Source organism: Cavia porcellus, unplaced genomic scaffold, assembly GCF_034190915.1.
Source record: "Cavia porcellus strain 051 isolate PalLab524CR breed Dunkin Hartley unplaced genomic scaffold, mCavPor4.1 scaffold_6, whole genome shotgun sequence".
NCBI lineage: Eukaryota > Metazoa > Chordata > Mammalia > Rodentia > Caviidae > Cavia > Cavia porcellus.
This window is the reverse complement of record NW_026947489.1, coordinates 17,945,656-17,962,221: the sequence shown is the minus strand read 5'-3', so window position 1 is coordinate 17,962,221 and position 16,566 is coordinate 17,945,656. Positions and strand designations below refer to the sequence as shown.

General features: G+C 36.9%; 1 protein-coding gene across 10 annotated transcripts in view; it reads right to left on the bottom strand.

The window, feature by feature from the left end:
• Positions 1-16,566, bottom strand: part of Akap13 (A-kinase anchoring protein 13) — a 302,450-nt gene that overhangs the window by 169,312 nt on the left and 116,572 nt on the right. For all 10 annotated transcript variants that reach the window (XM_063249996.1, XM_063249997.1, XM_063249998.1 and 7 more), the window contains exon 4: positions 4,940-5,236. In XM_063249996.1, the coding sequence (XP_063106066.1) occupies positions 4,940-5,236 (297 nt within the window). The remainder of the gene's footprint in view (positions 1-4,939; positions 5,237-16,566) is intronic.

Sequence of the window (16,566 nt, the reverse complement as noted above, 5' to 3'; positions counted from 1 at the left end):
CTCCCGGAGAACACGGGCTAGGAGAAACCCAGGTGCCCATCCCCCTACACTGTGGATGGGTAGACAATGTTGGAAACTCCTGGGACAGCTCATCTGGAGGAACCCAGGAAAGTGTCGAAATGAAGGAACAAAAGGCAATCTCTGGCCTTTAGCCCACAATGAACGAATCCAGGAGATATGAACATGAAAAAAAAGTAGAAGCTGAACACCTGAAATTTCTGGGATGATGGCAACTAAAGTAAAGAAACTATTTCCTGAGGCTGTAAAATAAATCACACCAGAAATAATATCTCAGATAAAAGAAAAAATGACAAACATAATAGAAGAGTTCCTGAGCATATCTAATGAAGACATAGATTAAAAAAAGAAGAGCATAAGAGAAAGAGGAAACCTTGAATGAACAAGACACAGAAGAACTAGAATGCATGAAACAGATTCAAAGAAAGAGCCAGGAAATTAAAAACTCCATTGAAAGCTGGCAAAACCGCTTGAAAGAAACTGAAGATTGACTTTCAGGCCTTGAGAACAGGATGGTAGCTAGCGATCGCAAAAAGAAAGATCTCTTTAAAATAGCAAGGAATCAGAAAATAACAATTCAATGACTACAAGATGACATAAGCATAGTTTAAGAGTAATAGGTGTCAGTGAAAAAGCGGGGCCAGCACCAATTACATAAAGAGCCTACTTACAAAATTAATAGCAGAGAATTTCCCAAGCATGGGAAAAGGACCTGACACCCAGATAAGTGAGGCACACAGAACGCCAAATAGCCAAAACCAAAATAAATCTACACCCAGATATGTAATAATAAATATCTCAGAAACTCAGCACAAGAACAGAATATTAAAGGCTGTTAAAGAAACAGATCACCTATAAAGGAAAGCCCATCAGAATCACAACAGACTTCTCAACACAAACCCTTAGAAGTCACGAGGAGCATGGAGTGAAGTTCCAATTCTGATTGATGTACCCTGCAAAACTATCTGTCAAAAGTAATGCAAAAACAAAGTATTGCCATGACAAAGAACAACTGAAGGAATTCATGACCACCAAAGCAACCCTACAAAGAGTACTGAAGGATATTCTAGAGAGAGATAAAATGACAATGGTGCCAGGAATAGGAGCAAAGTGGGATCACTGAGCAGGGCAGGCAACTGAATGGACGGGAAAAGTAGGGGCCAACAGCAGGAGGACAGCATGGCAGAGGCAAACTACTGCATGTAAGTCATAACTATTAATGTAGATGGCCTCGATTCACCAATAAAAAGAAACATATGGAGAGTGGATCAAGAAGCAAGATCTATCAATACGCTGTATACAAGAAACACGTTTAACTCGAAAGGAAATGCATACACCAAAAGGCAAAGGACAGAAAACAACATTCTACGCAAAAGGAAACCAGAAAAAAGCAGGGGTAGCTTTCCCATCAACCACAGAATGGTTATGAAAAATATGGTATTTTTATACAATGGAAAGCTACTCAGCTATAAAGAACGCTAATCTCAAAATGGATGCAACGTGACGTCATGTTAACAGGTGAAATGCTTCAGACTCATTAGAGTGAACATCGTGATATCTCCCTATATAAAAAACTGAAGAAGTTAGTGAGATCCAAAATGTACAATAGATACTGTGAAAATGACAGGAAGGAAATATCCAGAAAGAAAAATACTAACTGCTTTTAATTTCCTATTACCTTGTTCTGTTCTTTTTTTTTTTTTTTTTTTTTTTTTGGTCTTTTTCTTTTTTATCGGTACCGGGGATCAAACTCAGGCGCTTACGCCGCTGAGCTAAATCTCCAGCCCCTATTACCTTGTTCTGAATTCCCGTATCGTTTTCACTGTTTTGCTAGGTTTGGTTTTTTTCTGTCACATTTTGATTTTCTTATGCCTGATGATATGGACAGCTATTCTGAAGAAAACAAGAGACATTATGGTAAACACTGTTGATTTCCTATTATCTTGAAGTCCTGTATCACTTTCATTGTTGTTTTGATTGGCTTCGTCCTGTTTTATTCTGTTGTTTTAGTCTCTTTAAAATTTTTTTAAAAACTGAGACTCCAATGGCTGTGCTTTTGCTATTTTAAAATATCAAATCTAAACCAAGGCTTTTGAGCTTCAAGTTCATTCCTTAAGTTCAAGGACAGGGTGAAATCTACTACACGTTAATGTTTGCAGGCAGGTACCTGTATTTTTCCCTAAGAAATCTAAGCTATTTTCAAAGGAGTCGCTAACCTGAAAGAAAACTAAAAAGAATGGCATCTCAATTAAGGCATAAGACTAGCTATAATTCTTACACAATGCTTTTGTTTAAGTATTAGGCTGAAAGCCTGCAAACATTCTAGCTTTTAAAAGCAAGTAGTCCTCTTATGTAACAAGGTGTTCTCATTACTTGTACTGTTATTCTATGCACCTCACTTACTTCAATTTTTCTTTAAATGCCTTTTTAAAAGTAACTGATGTGTAAATGACTGATGTGAAAACAGAATATTCTATTACATCTGGATCTTCAAGTGAAAGCAAGGCTTTACTCTTCCCTGACCACACCCAGTCTTGCTAAATTTGAATCTGCAAGTAAAGAGAAGAATCTGAATATAGAATGAGAATCTAGCACTTGCAATGTAATCCCAATTGATGACTTTCAACTTGCAAAACATAAGTCAAACTTGTTCCACTGCTTTTATTATTCAGTTATTATTTCAAATGTGAATACAATACAGTTTACTTTGGGCAGTTACACAGTCCTATGTGTCTTACCAGATGCATAAATTCTTGTAGCCACTACCACTAACAAAACACAGTTTAAGCCCAACACCCCCAAAGAACATACTCATGACTCTCCTTTGCAGTCAGGCATTTCCCCAACTCCCAGTCCCAGCTACTGATCTATTTCTATAAGATGGCCTTTTCTAGAATATCATATAATGGAACCATATAATATATTATCTTTAGAAACTTTGCACACAATCCATTTAAAATTCATCCAAGTTGTTAAGTCTAGAACATCATGATATGGTTATTTTGGTTTACGTATTCCCTTTAGGGGCTCTCAACTGTTTCCATTTTGGTGCTCACAAACACGTTTGCACACAGACTTTTTTTGTGATGAATATGAATTCTCATTTCTCTGCCAAATTCCTCTGAAGTAGCTATAAAATCATGCTTACCACCAGCAATGTGTAAGAAAAAGTTGTTCTGGGCTGGGGATTTAGCTCAGCAGCATAAGCACCTGCCTTGCAAGAAAAAGTTGTTCTACATTCATGCCAGCACTTGGTGCTTTTTAATCTTCACTAAGCTAGTAAGTATATAAAGAAAACATATTATGGTTTTAATTTTGTATATCTCACTAAAGTGGTCATATCTGGTCTAACTTTTGGTAGTACTGCTTGAGCAATTCTATACAACAGAAACTAGGAGTACACTAAAAACACACCAAAACTTCACAGTTGCCAGATTCTTCCTATTAAAGACAATGAAAGGGGGAAAGGGATTTAGACAGAGTTTCTCAGATCTCTGCTTTTTCCATCAGATAATCCCTTAGCCTAGTTTAAACCAGACAAAACTAAAGCATGAAAATGCTATCCGCCTGCTCAAATAACTAATGCAGTTCTACCTTGATATGATTTGTAAAGGCTACCAGATACTCATTTATATATCAATACAGAAATGACAGGGGCTTCAGGCATTAGGACTCATCATTTAGTTTCTGAATAGGTACTGAATGTCAAATATTCAGATCTTGAGATCACAGAAATACAGGAGAATAATAAGAAAAAAAAGACGGTATTTTACTTCCTTGATGTAATGTTATAGTCCACATTTCCTTTGATATTTACCTGAACAAGACTGTTTTGGCATTTGACTATATACCTCTTTCATAACATGGGACACCGTTACACAGCTTGGTCTTTTAATTCACTGAAGGTGAGAATGACTCAACTATGGTGGATCTGAGAGAGAAACTGACTGTGTACTAGCTAAGTTCCCTCTGGGTCTTTTTCCTCAGGAATTGTCCGCCTGTAGATAGGGGTTACTAGTCAGCTTTGCCCTATGTAACGCTATAATCACAACTGCACTGACTCTGTCAATCACTCATATGACTATATATTCCTGCAGACATGAAGTAGAAAGTGTAAGCAAAACCTGGCAGGAACTATAAAATCAGTCTTTCAACCTAAATTGCATGAGTATGAAAGACAACATTTTGATCTGTATTTGTGAGACTCCTATATTTTTCAACTGGATTTGTACTTAGGAAGAAAATGGCACTGTTTATATATACCAGGTATAACTTATATTTAGAAATATATATTCTGTGTAATCCTGGCATCTCACAGATGTCATTTTACAACAAAAATAATGTGGGGAAGCTCTTGTCTAAGAATACATATGTAGGTACTTATTACATAGGTGTTCTTAGTAAGTGGAGTCTTTATTCTTATATGGAGGGCTAGCAGATAAAACTGGTGAGAGTGAAGCCGCCCTGGCTAAAGAATTATGAGGTTTCTCAAAGCTTATCCTGTTCCTTGATGCCCTCCTCAACTGTTACTTTCCTTCAACTCCACAGAAGCTCCAGACAATATCAGAACATAACAAAAAAATCCTGTCTGTGATAACTAAACACTAAGAAGTTAATCTCCTCGTGGAGAACAGATCACTATCTCCTTGTGAGATCAAGCCTCAAATCCAGACTCAAAGGAAGAAGTGTGACTCTCTACCTGGGTACCCTCTATTCAGTCATGTCAGTGGAAAAAGAAATTAACAACTCAGTGGAACAGATGCCTTCAAGGTCAATTTCCTAAGTAATTCTAAGATTTACTTAACCACTGTAGATAACATAAATATAGCATCATCATGTAAGAACAATCCTTTTATAAAAGCAACTACAGAAACAATAGTATTCCAAACCACAGGTTTCTGTGAGTTGTATGAATTCTCACCATGCAAAGTCTGATCTGTCCCCAACACATTCCACTCTGCTGGCAGCTTCAGGTGTCTGAAAGCCAACGAAACCTTCTCATCCAGAGAATTCACATCCCCAGACGGGGGTCCTGAATGGTCCAGAAAACGAGTGAAGTTCAGAGCTTGCTGGTTTCCAGCACTGGTCGCCAGGAATTGAGCTGCATCATATGCCTCATCCTGGACAAAATGGAAGTCTTGTTCAGCCACCACAAACACCGGAAGGCCCTCCTTGGAAGCACAGAGCTGCACCTTCACTGTCTCACAGCAATCATGACCTAAAGGAAGAACAAGCCACAAAGAAAATGACATTAGAGCCTCTCATGAAAGGAGGACACTGGCGGGTCCTCTTAGCTCTTTTTTCATGACACACATTTCTCAACTCTTCCTTCCTCTGATCTCCTAAAGTATTTTGGTAAACTCCTTTAACCTATCAGCAATTTCTAAAACTGTTACTTGCAAAGTGAATCAGTTCCCACACAAACAGGAATAACTGTGTTTCTTACCTTTCACCAGGTTTGTGACATAGCATTTGGCAGAGAACAGGCTTTCAACACCAATTACTATTGTACTGTTGTTCAATTTTAACAAATTAAAGAATGAAAGTCACATAATCCTGTAAGGCCTAGCACACAACAGAAAATCTAATAGTAACTAAGCTGAGTTAGACCTGAAAAGGCAACAGGGAAAAGAATCTTTCATATAAGAAATGTGGGAAGAATTCTACAGTTCTCCAGCATCTATCTTATCATTACTACTATAAATCAAGTGATGAAGCACTTTGCAAAGTGCAAACCTATGTGATTTTAACTTTAAGATTATTAGGTAATCCAAGGCCTAAAATAATAAGTAATAATTGTTACTTGATATACCTTCTTCTGTCTCAACCACTAATAAAGAAACAATGAAATAATGAAACCATCTGCTTCGCATAAGGAGAATGTAATGCCAATGTTATTCAAGAAAAGCAAAACCGTACCACCCAATGTACAGAACAGAAGGTATCCCATGAGCTGTGACTTTAGGCAGCAACCTACATGCCTGCTCAAAGAGCTTAGCTTAAGCCAAATAAGCAAGATATGACATCATCATCTTTCTGCAGATAAGGGATTCTTGGAGAGTAAGATTTTCTTCCAGACATCTAGCGTTTTAGAATTAAATATTTGCAATATGAAGAATAGTCAATAAAACATACACTGCTTTTTCTCAGTTTCAAATACTGATCTCAACTAGCCAGTACTAGATTGCTCTATCACTACTCCTCTTCCATGAAATATCTTTTTGACAAGAAAATTAAGTTAGTGTGTTTCTTTTTTTGAGTTATGCTATTTCATGCTCTGCCTGATTCACTCACAGGCACCTGTGTACCCATGGATTCCTTCAATCTATACCGTATGTATAGAATGCTTTTTGGCAGTACAACAATGCAGAAGGAACACTCTATGTGTCTACATGGTCTGTGAGTTTTCCCATGCTATGGATGCAGTGGTATTAGACATGAGCAAAACAAGGTTCTGTTACCTTTAAAAAAGAAAAATGTTTTTTCCGTACAGCCAACAGAAAACTAAGCTGACTTTTTCACATACCTCTGTCCTAGGGTCCACCTTCAGTCCTCTGTTCTTGTAACAAAAGAAACCTCTCACTGCTATGTGATTCTACGGTGGTGTAATTATCTACTAAGTGCCTACTCCACATAAGACATGACAAATCTTTTTCTCAACATAACAATTTTATGATATATAACTTTATAGATGAAAACATTGAGACTTCAAGAAATAAAATTACTTGTGCACAGTACACAGCTATTAAAGTTAAACTCATTCAGAGCCAAAGCGGATGCCAAAGGACATGGAGTATTACATCACTATGCACGGGGTTTTGTACCACATTGCCTATGAACACCAAACTCTTGCCTGACAGGAGTTTTAACAGCTGGAATGATGGGTCAATGTGACTGATCACAAAGAACAGGTTTATGAATCACCAGATCAGTCTTTACACAAACATATAACTCCCACTGCCTTCCAAATTAAATTCTTCTATGAAAAATATTGAGAGCTGAAGCTTCTTTTGCTTGATCTGGATGTGCGTGCACACAGGCTTGCATATATGTGCATTTAAACTTAACGTGTTCCATCCTCTTGGTAAGCGTCTGCAACGCGAGTCAGGAGGAGAACAGAGCTCCAGAGTTCCGGCCATGGAGGGATTTAGGCAGCTTATTTACCCACCCTCTTGGTAAGCTTCTGCAACACGGGCCAGGAGAACAGAGTTCCAGAGTTCCGGCCATGGAGGGACTCAGGCAGCTTATTCACCTGCCCTCTTGATAAGCACCTGCAGCTTGGGCCTGGAGGAGAACCATTACCTGTGAGCCAACTTCCACACAAGCTGAAAATCAAGCACCCTTCTCGCACCTGCCCCTTCCCCCCTTACCTACTGGGGATAGATATTTCAACATCTCTTGGGAGGATGAACATATGCAGTATAGCAAATATGGGGGATTTCCTTCTATCTTCTGTTTGAAGGCATAGGTTGTTTTCACTTTTTGTTATATTTCTTTTGCTCTATTCAGTATTCTCAATTGGTTTTACAATGTTCTATTTTTGGTTTGATTTTACAATACGTAATTGACTGGATAGCTATTGTTAAATTAAAGAGATATACCGTAGTACTTAGTACTACTATCCCAGTATCCTACTGTGAAATCCTGTACCAATTTCACTGCATTGTCTCAATTGGCTTTGTTCTGTCTTGCACTGTTGCATATTTGCTACTTTCAAATTTAAAAAAAATAATAATACATGTTAAGACCCATCCATGTGTAGAATCTATAAACAGTTTATGAGAACTGATCTTATGACAACTGATGAACAGATACTCTGAAGAAAAGGAGACACTAAAATACCCACTGCTGATCCTGGAGTGTCATAATGTGAAACCCAGCAATAGTGTTATTCTTTGTTCAGAGTGATATTAGCCTGCTTGGGTTTACTGAAAGTCAACATAACTGAGGATATAGGTAACTGCATATATGTTTAAGTGTAGAGGATTGATAACCATTTCTAAGTTTTTGTTGGATAGTTGAACAGTACTGGTTGCAATCTCACTGTTTGAATCCCCACTTTATATGCTCCAATTTAGTATCTTGAATAACTATTTGTAAGAAGACAATCTGTAATCATCAACTAGTGATTTCTTACTGTTTATTTTTCTTTGAAATTATATATTATTTCTACCCGTTTTGTTTTTTTAGTCTTTCTTTAAATTCAGTTTTAAAAAGAAGATACTACAGTACCCAGTGCTGATCATGGAGTGTCATGAAGTGAAATCCAGCAATACTATTATTCTTTGTTCAAAATGATTTTAACCTGCTTTAGTTTGTTTAATCTAAACATAAATGAAGATATGGATAACTGCATGTATGTTTAAATGTATAGGATTGACAACCATGTTACTAAGTTTTTGTTGGACAGCTGATTAGAACTTTTTGCAGTCTCTCTGTTTGAATTCCCACTTTACATGTTCCATTTTTGTACCTTGAACAACTATTTGTAAAACGACAACATCAACTAGTGATTTCTTATTTTTTTCTCTCTGAATGTATGTACTATTTCTACCTACTTTGTTTTGCTTAATCTTTCTTTAAATTAAAAAAAAGAAAAAATAAATAAATAAATTCAACGTGTTTAGAATTTTTACAATTAACATTAGACTTGATCTTTCTTGAAAGGGCAGCCAGATATCATTATCACCAGAAACTAGTCAATAGATTCAGGTAATAGGTTTTGGATATTTTTCTTGCATGAAGTTTTTCTTTTAAAATGTTCCTGTAACATCTGACTAAATTCTGCCCAACCGCAAGTAACTGGACTTATAAAGAAAGTTCAGGCATCATGATTAGAAGGTAATAATGAACAGGGAAGGAATCTCATCTCTCTGTACATTACAGTTTATAAAGAAGACTAAAATAGGCTGCAGATAACTAACTGAAGGCGAGTCTAAATGGGGTAGGCTCTGTAAAAAACATGATTGGAGTGTGGGGAATACTACAGCTCAAAGGTAAACAAAATCAGGAAGCTTTCACCAAGGAGGTAGCCGCTAAAAACAGTCTTTGAAAGACACTGTCCCCAACCTCTCCAAACACCAAGGGTTCTTCACGCAATCTTCAGAACACAAGCATAATACCTTTTTTCTTTTATTTTTTATTATTTACTTAGCAGGGACTTCTATATCCTTGCTATGTGTCAGACACTATTCTCAGTGCGTTACCAAGCAACAATTCATATACTTCTCACAGTAAACAAGCAGGCTTATTCATTTGCCAGATCAGGAAAGTGAGGAACCAAAACCATTAAGTAACTTGTACAGGGTTATAAAGCTCTGACACAGCAAAAATTAAAATCTGAATCAGTTTCACTGTTCTAATGTCACTCCATACCCAATACTTAAGGGTATTTAAGATGACTTAAACTTGAACAAGAGTACCATGAAAGAATCAATGAGAAAGGAATAAATACACATTCAAACTTCATCTATGGTCAACAGATCAGCTTCGTTACTTCAATGGACCTCAGCCTCATCATTACAACACAAAGGGGCTGTCTCTCTGAGAGTTAAGGCTTCTCTGCCTGTAAAAGCCAATGGGCTTTAGGGTGAAAACGGAGAACAAATTGGAAAATGGTTTTAAGCATAGGAAACAGCTTTAAAAACATAAAAAATGGAAGGAAGCAGAGTAAGCTCAATGTATGAACTATTACTACATAAAATATTTTCAAGAAGATATTAACTAGTCTACATCTAATGGCTTGGCAGAAGATCTGGCTTCAAACCTATTTTCTTATTACATGTGAGGCCTGAAGCAAAAGACATCTAACACTGGCAAGTCTAACAGCCCCTAGCCTTGCAGAGCTGAAATTTGGAAGCCCAAACTCCATTCTTTGATATCATCACCCCAAGTGACATATGTAGTCTCACTTTATTTCCAAAGTGGGGTAGGAAGTAATGTACTTCACTCAGAAAATATTGAAGAAAAAAATGTGGCTCATGAATTGAAGCAAAAATTAGTGTTGTCCCATTTACTAAGAATTAAACAAATTAGTAAGTTTCTGACAGTTCCCTGAGATAGCTATGAATTAAGGACAACAAAGATGAAAACTACAAACTCTGCAAGTCAATGATAATGATGTAAATAATTTGGGATATAAGTTTAATTGTTTTCCAAACACATACCTGCTGTACTTAAGAAGAAGTATTGCTACTGGCCTATACTACAGCTCACTGTTGTTACCCACCAAAACAGTATGTATTTCTTCTTACTAATTTCCCTCCCCAAGTCTATACAAAGAGGAGAAGTCAGAAGACCTATATCAGAATTCATGGTGCACCAAACTGAACATCATTTATTGGCCCATAAAATCACCTCTGGAGAAAGCACAGTGAAGTAACAGCACCTCACTCAAAGCTATGAAGTGCAGAAGCATCTGCCTAAGAATTTATGTGGAAGGGCTTGACCTGAACAGGATGGGGTAGAGGCAAACAATGGGTTAAGAAAAAGGTGATGTAGGGTGTGGTGCTGGACTGCACAAGCATGTTTGTTCTTATTCTGAGGCAGCGGTACAAGAATTTGAGAGCGTATGTGCTATGTGTTGTGTCTTGTGTCTAGATTTCCCTCAAAGCCTCGTGCAGCCACAGATGGGGCTTTTTCAGAGATGGCTGAATCTAGAGTATGTAATAGGGGGTTGATTCATGGTACAATGCTAGGATCAAGGGCACTAGCATTAAGGGTGTGAGTGCTATGCACCCAAAGTAGCCTGGATAAGTATAAGGCATAGATAGAGCGGTGGTCATCCCTTGTTGCCTTGTTATCTTCTGCCCACCACAATTTGTTTCTCCTTTACAATGCCTGTCTGCTCTGCCATTCTGCCTTGGAGACAGTCGATGGTGGACTGAAACCTCGACAAACTCTGAATTAAATAAATGTTTCCTCTTTTAACTTTGGGTGTGAGGTATTTTGTCTCAGCAATAAAAAAAGTAACTAAGATTGAAGAGTATATGGGTGAGGCTGAGCGTGGTGATATACACGTGTAACTGCAGCTACCGCAGAAGCTGAAGAAGAAGTATTGTGGATTGGAGGCCAACCTGGGAAGCTTAGTGAGACCCTGCTTCAAAATTTAAAAAACAAAACAAAACAAACAAACAAATTTTATATATATATATATACACACACATATACACACACACACAAATATATATATATAAGATCACAACAAACTAGGGCTACAGGTGTAGTTCAGTGCTGAGTTCAATCTCCACTGCCACCAAGAAGAAGAGGTGAGGAAAAAAAAAAAACCAGAACAAAACAAAACCTAAAAGGAAGAGGGGAACAAAAAACCAGAACAAAACAAAACCTAAAAAACAAAAAGAAGAAAAGTGTGTGGGTCATCTATTTGTATATAAAGAAAAATGAAACTACATAGGAATGCAACTACAATAGACCATAAAAGGCCATGACACAGTTATCAAGGAAAGCCATCTAATTGTTAGTGCACATTTCTCTTCAGATATAAACTCACAATCTGAAGGAGAAACTAAGACATTTTAAGTAGAAAGAGTTATTACTGATCAAGACCAAAGTATCTCCCCTACAGACCCTACTGTCTGGAATTAAACCACAGAAAGTCAGAAGGGCTACTATCTCGTACTACTGTTTTCTGTTGGGCTCAAATGACTCTCAACATTAGTTTTTAATCCCTATAACCTTTCAGGTAAAGCATATAAGGCAAAAAGACATCAGAAAGATTTTTTTTAAGCTAAAGACTGTATAACATAGTAATAAAACTAAAACTTACGCAGTAAATTAGTCCTAGAGATAGGACTACTTTCAGGGGGTCATGAGTCTTGACTGACTTTGTACGTAATGGATGCCGTGAATTAATATCTAATCTGTATTATAAAATCGTGGGGTGGAAAAGCCATATTCAAGTTAATACATAATTACAATCTAAGTTTTTGCATAAAACAATTGCTATAATAGAACACCAAGATTTTCAGCTAGTTCTATGGTATTTTTCCTCCCATTCAATTTCCTGATAATGAGAAAAAAAATTTAAAAATCACAATCTTTTTCTTCAAAAGGGAAGTTTGGAAAATGTTACTGTCCTTCTGACAGAAGGTATCCTAGAGAATTTAGAAAGGAAGAAAAGAGAGAAATATCTGAAGGAACATAAGCAAAATTTTAACTCAATCCTTAAAACTATCTTCTGAATTTATCCAGCAGGTTCAGTTCATTTACACCAAAATACAAAATAAATTATGAGGTGGAGAGCCATATCCCCAACTGAGTGAACTGTAAGGGGTCCTAGATAATGCTGATCCTTAGCTGTAGGATCAGAAAATACAATTTTGAACCCCAAACCCCTACTCAGACAGGTTTGATATACCGAGAAAAGTCATTTGACCTTGAAGGCCACTTCTTTGTGCATAAAATGTGAATACCACTAAAAAAAAAAAAATCAGAGATGGTCATGTACAAAGAACCCAAGTAAAATTGGAACCTGAAACTGGTAGTTATTATTAGCTCCTTGCAGGTAACTCAAGTAAACCTTCACAAAGAGCTTCTCTGGCAAGCATGGCCAACAAAGCTTTGGAAGCAACTGTTGCATTGGCACTAAAGAGCTGAAATAAAAGGGGATGGGAAGGATAATCAAAAGCACAAGCAGCAGCTAAGTGAGAAACAACAATTTAACTATTAATGAATCATCTAATCCACACCTTCTCTAAACTCAAGAGGTCAGAGTATATGTGTGTTCATGAGGTTAGGCAAGCTTTCCTGCAGGCTCCTTATCACTCTATGAAACATCTGCACCCATGGAAACAAAATACTGCTACAGATAAACAAAACTGTTTTAGCATGACCCAAGAATTACTTCATTTCCTGTTAAGCTAAAAGTGGAACACATCCCATCCAGGCCTTCTCTTCTGAGGATAAAACAACTAGAACTTTTGTTTTTTATCAGCTATCTAAAAAGGAACCCTAAAAGTGTCTGCTGGGCTAGTCAGGCCCCATCTCACATAGATGTCATCTAAGAGAAAGGCTGCATTACTAGTCAATGGTAGAAATACAACAGTAATGTCTCTTACTACTCATTTGGCACCAAAGTATTTAAAAATTTGGTGTCTGTCTTTTAAAGAGACTATAATGAGATAAAGGAAATTTTCTGTTTCAGACCCACAGTTTACTAAGAAACAGGATTATGTGTGGAGCTACGTATGACTGGTAGCTTTTGGTGCTCTACTCATTGACATGTGAACCTGGTGCACTCATAAAACATTTTCCACAGGAATACTTAAGCAGGGAGGAAGTTATCAGCAAGCACAGGAGAAAATCTTACTATGTGTACTCTGCAAAAGAGGCTAATTAATATTAAAAACTTAATTGTTTCTATTCTAACTGGTATCACTAAGGCAGTGCTTCTCACCTTTCTCCCCATATCTTCAAGGAACCCTTTTAGATGTTTTTCTCTAATAAACCTCTACACCTCATGACATTTTAGTACCATCAGTATACCATATATTTGTATATACTTATCTGCGCTTTGTATGTAAAGACTGAGTTTTAGTTTTTGTGAAGGTTTTGTGGACGTGTGTGTGCGTTTTGTTTTTATCCCCCTAAGATCCAATTTATATTTACTCACTCCTGTTCTAGGGTATGTCCTAGAATTCCAATGCTGTGCTCAGTTTCCCAAAGTAATGAGGTATGACCTCATAAGACAGGACAGTTAGAAGACAAAAGATGTTTGGCCCTTTAACTAATTCTGTTTATTTCTCCACTGCAACCACAACATGTATCTACTAGAACTAATACAGTAATTTCGGTTTTAAAATATAAACTCAAGCTATGTATACAGTTATAAGAGAAGTATTTCAGAATAGGAAGATTGTTGTAAGATGTTCATAAATGATAGACCACTGGAGGAAGAGCCAGACATGAGCCTTTTAGCGTAAGTCAATGTCATTCACAAATTGCAGGGAAAGAGAACAAGAAATCAGTAAGAAGCAAGCCCTCCCTGCGAAGCAGCACCATGTGCAGGCCACCAGAAGCAGAGCCAGATGCCAGCCCCTACTGGCACACAAGCTGGGAAACAAGAACCAAACCCCCCATCCCACCCCCACTATAAACCACCAGCTGATCTGGAGAAACAGCCTGGATGATGGCTACTGAAGTGGAATACAATTTAATGCTTGTAGTGTTTAGTGTTTCACTGACTTTGTAGGTCTAAAGCCAAGGGTCTGATCATCTATTTCAGAGGATGGTAACATGCAATGTAGCTTCTCCATCTGAGGATAGTGGCCATTGTTGATTCCCAATTGTCTTTTTATTTAAGCAACTGAGCTAAATCCCCAGCCCTATTATCTTGGTTTTAAGTCCTATATCATTTTCATTGTTTTGTTGGCTTGGATTTTGTTTTGTTTTGTTTGATTCTACTGTATCTGGTGACATGGCAGCTAGGTCAAAGGTAAGATCTACTGAGACAGTCATTTTGGACTTACTACTATCTTGTTTTGAAGTCCTTCACGCACTCATTGTTATGTTTTTGTTAGTTCTATTCTATTGTTTTGTTTGATTTTTTACTGTGACTGAAGGTGCTTGCCGTTATTTTGAAGACAGCAGGTGGCATGATGGTAACCATGTTGATTTCATGTGGCTTTGAAGTCCTATGTCATTTACACTGATCTGTTTGGATCTGTTCTGTTTTGTTTTGCTTGGTTTAATTCTCTTTAAAATAAAAATTGATTTGATAATGGGGTAGGAATAAAATTCCCTGATTGGGCTACTTACAAGCTTGTAACTTCTTTTCATATATGTTTTTCAACTTGATAGTCTTTGGACATCTGCTACAAAGAGTCTTGGTTGACAAATTTCTTGTGAAAGACACATTATGCTATAATCCTAGTGGATTATCAATAGTGCTAAATGTATTTTTTTTTCTTTTCATGACAAATCTACTTTATATAGTTATCATTCTTTATAAGCAAGAAAGAAAATACTCAAGTGTTGAGTATAATTTTGGGTCAATGAAGGGTTGTACTTTTTCCGTCAAATGAGAACCTTTGCTATGAATCCTAAAAGTAAACAGCCAAGCTAAAAAAAGATTTTATTTTATGAAAGAGTCTGCATCAAAGCCTTTCATAAAGTGTGGAGAATTCACTTAACATCCTATTCCATTTTTCATTCTGAAATCAGTTTGTTTATCTAAATTATTTCATTCATTAATAAAAGTAAACAAAACAAAACAGCACGTCTTCCAAGAATACTGAGGTTTCTTTACACTATCAATCCTTCATAGGTATTAGAAAGAAAGAAAAAAAAGAACAAAGAAAAGAGAACCTTAGCTTCATCTCTAGAAGAAAATCATAGGGTAATTAATTATTTAGATTGGGTTTCTATGAAAAGACAATAGTGGGTTATTTTTATTTATTGCAAAGCTAAGATTTTTCATTAGAAATGTATTTCCATTTCAACCTATGTTTCATAGCAAATTATAATCTTGAACTAGTCATTTCATAGGTATTTTGTATTTAATACTTTATTATAAAACTTGTACCTATTTCTAGTGTTAGAGACTTATTTTCAAGAGAAGATATTTTTTTTAGTCTTTGAAATTATTAAAATTACTGGATTATGTTTTGTGTTTGGGTGTGTCCCTGGGCGCCCCGCCCCCCAAGCCTCATGCAGGCTGAGTCTACTATTTGTGATTGTCTCACTGTCTAGTGCTGGGATTGGTGGTGTGAGTGCTGCACCTCCCTGTGGTGGGTAGACAAGCGTATCATATGGGGGGGGGGCATGCTTTTCCTTTTTGCTCTTTGAGTTCCTGTTACTTGCAGCTGCCGTGAATGGCTGCCCCTTACCCATGCCACCCTGTCTTGGAGACAGCTGAATATGGATTGAAACTTCCATGAACTGTAAGCTAAATAAACCTTTCCTTCTTCATTTTGGACATCGAGTACTTTGTCTCAGCAAGGAAAAAAAAGTAATCAAGATATTATACAAGTAAAATACTCACTATAAAGCTTTCAATAAATTCAAAGGCAGATAAAATAGAAGGTCAAAGTCTATCTACCTGTCACCCAAAAAGTCTTATTAACAGATTTTTTTAAAGGGGGGGATTAGATCTTGTCCATGCCTTCAATGGCAGGTAGGCAAGAAAAGGCTACCTTAAGACACCTTTGTAACTTTTAATATCCTCTCCATGTAAGGTTCTTATTAGAAAACATGAAAAAAAATACAGATAGGAGAAGTGACTGTGAAGGAAGGTATTTACACGCACAAAGCAACTTTCTATAAATCAGCTTTTGAGAACCAAGATAAATTTCAAAACAATGGAAACATTGTCCTATTATGTGGTACAAATTCCTGAAAGAAACCTTTTTAGCACACACCAGTAAATAAACAAAAATACTTGCTCTTACAAAGCTAACACTGTAGTAGGAGAGGCAGAAAACACGATAAGTAAGCAAAATGCATGTGTTAAAGGTTGGTAAGTGCAATGGAGAAAGATACAGCAAGGAAGGAATGCTGAGTTGAATATTTCTGTGAGGTGGGCACAAAAGA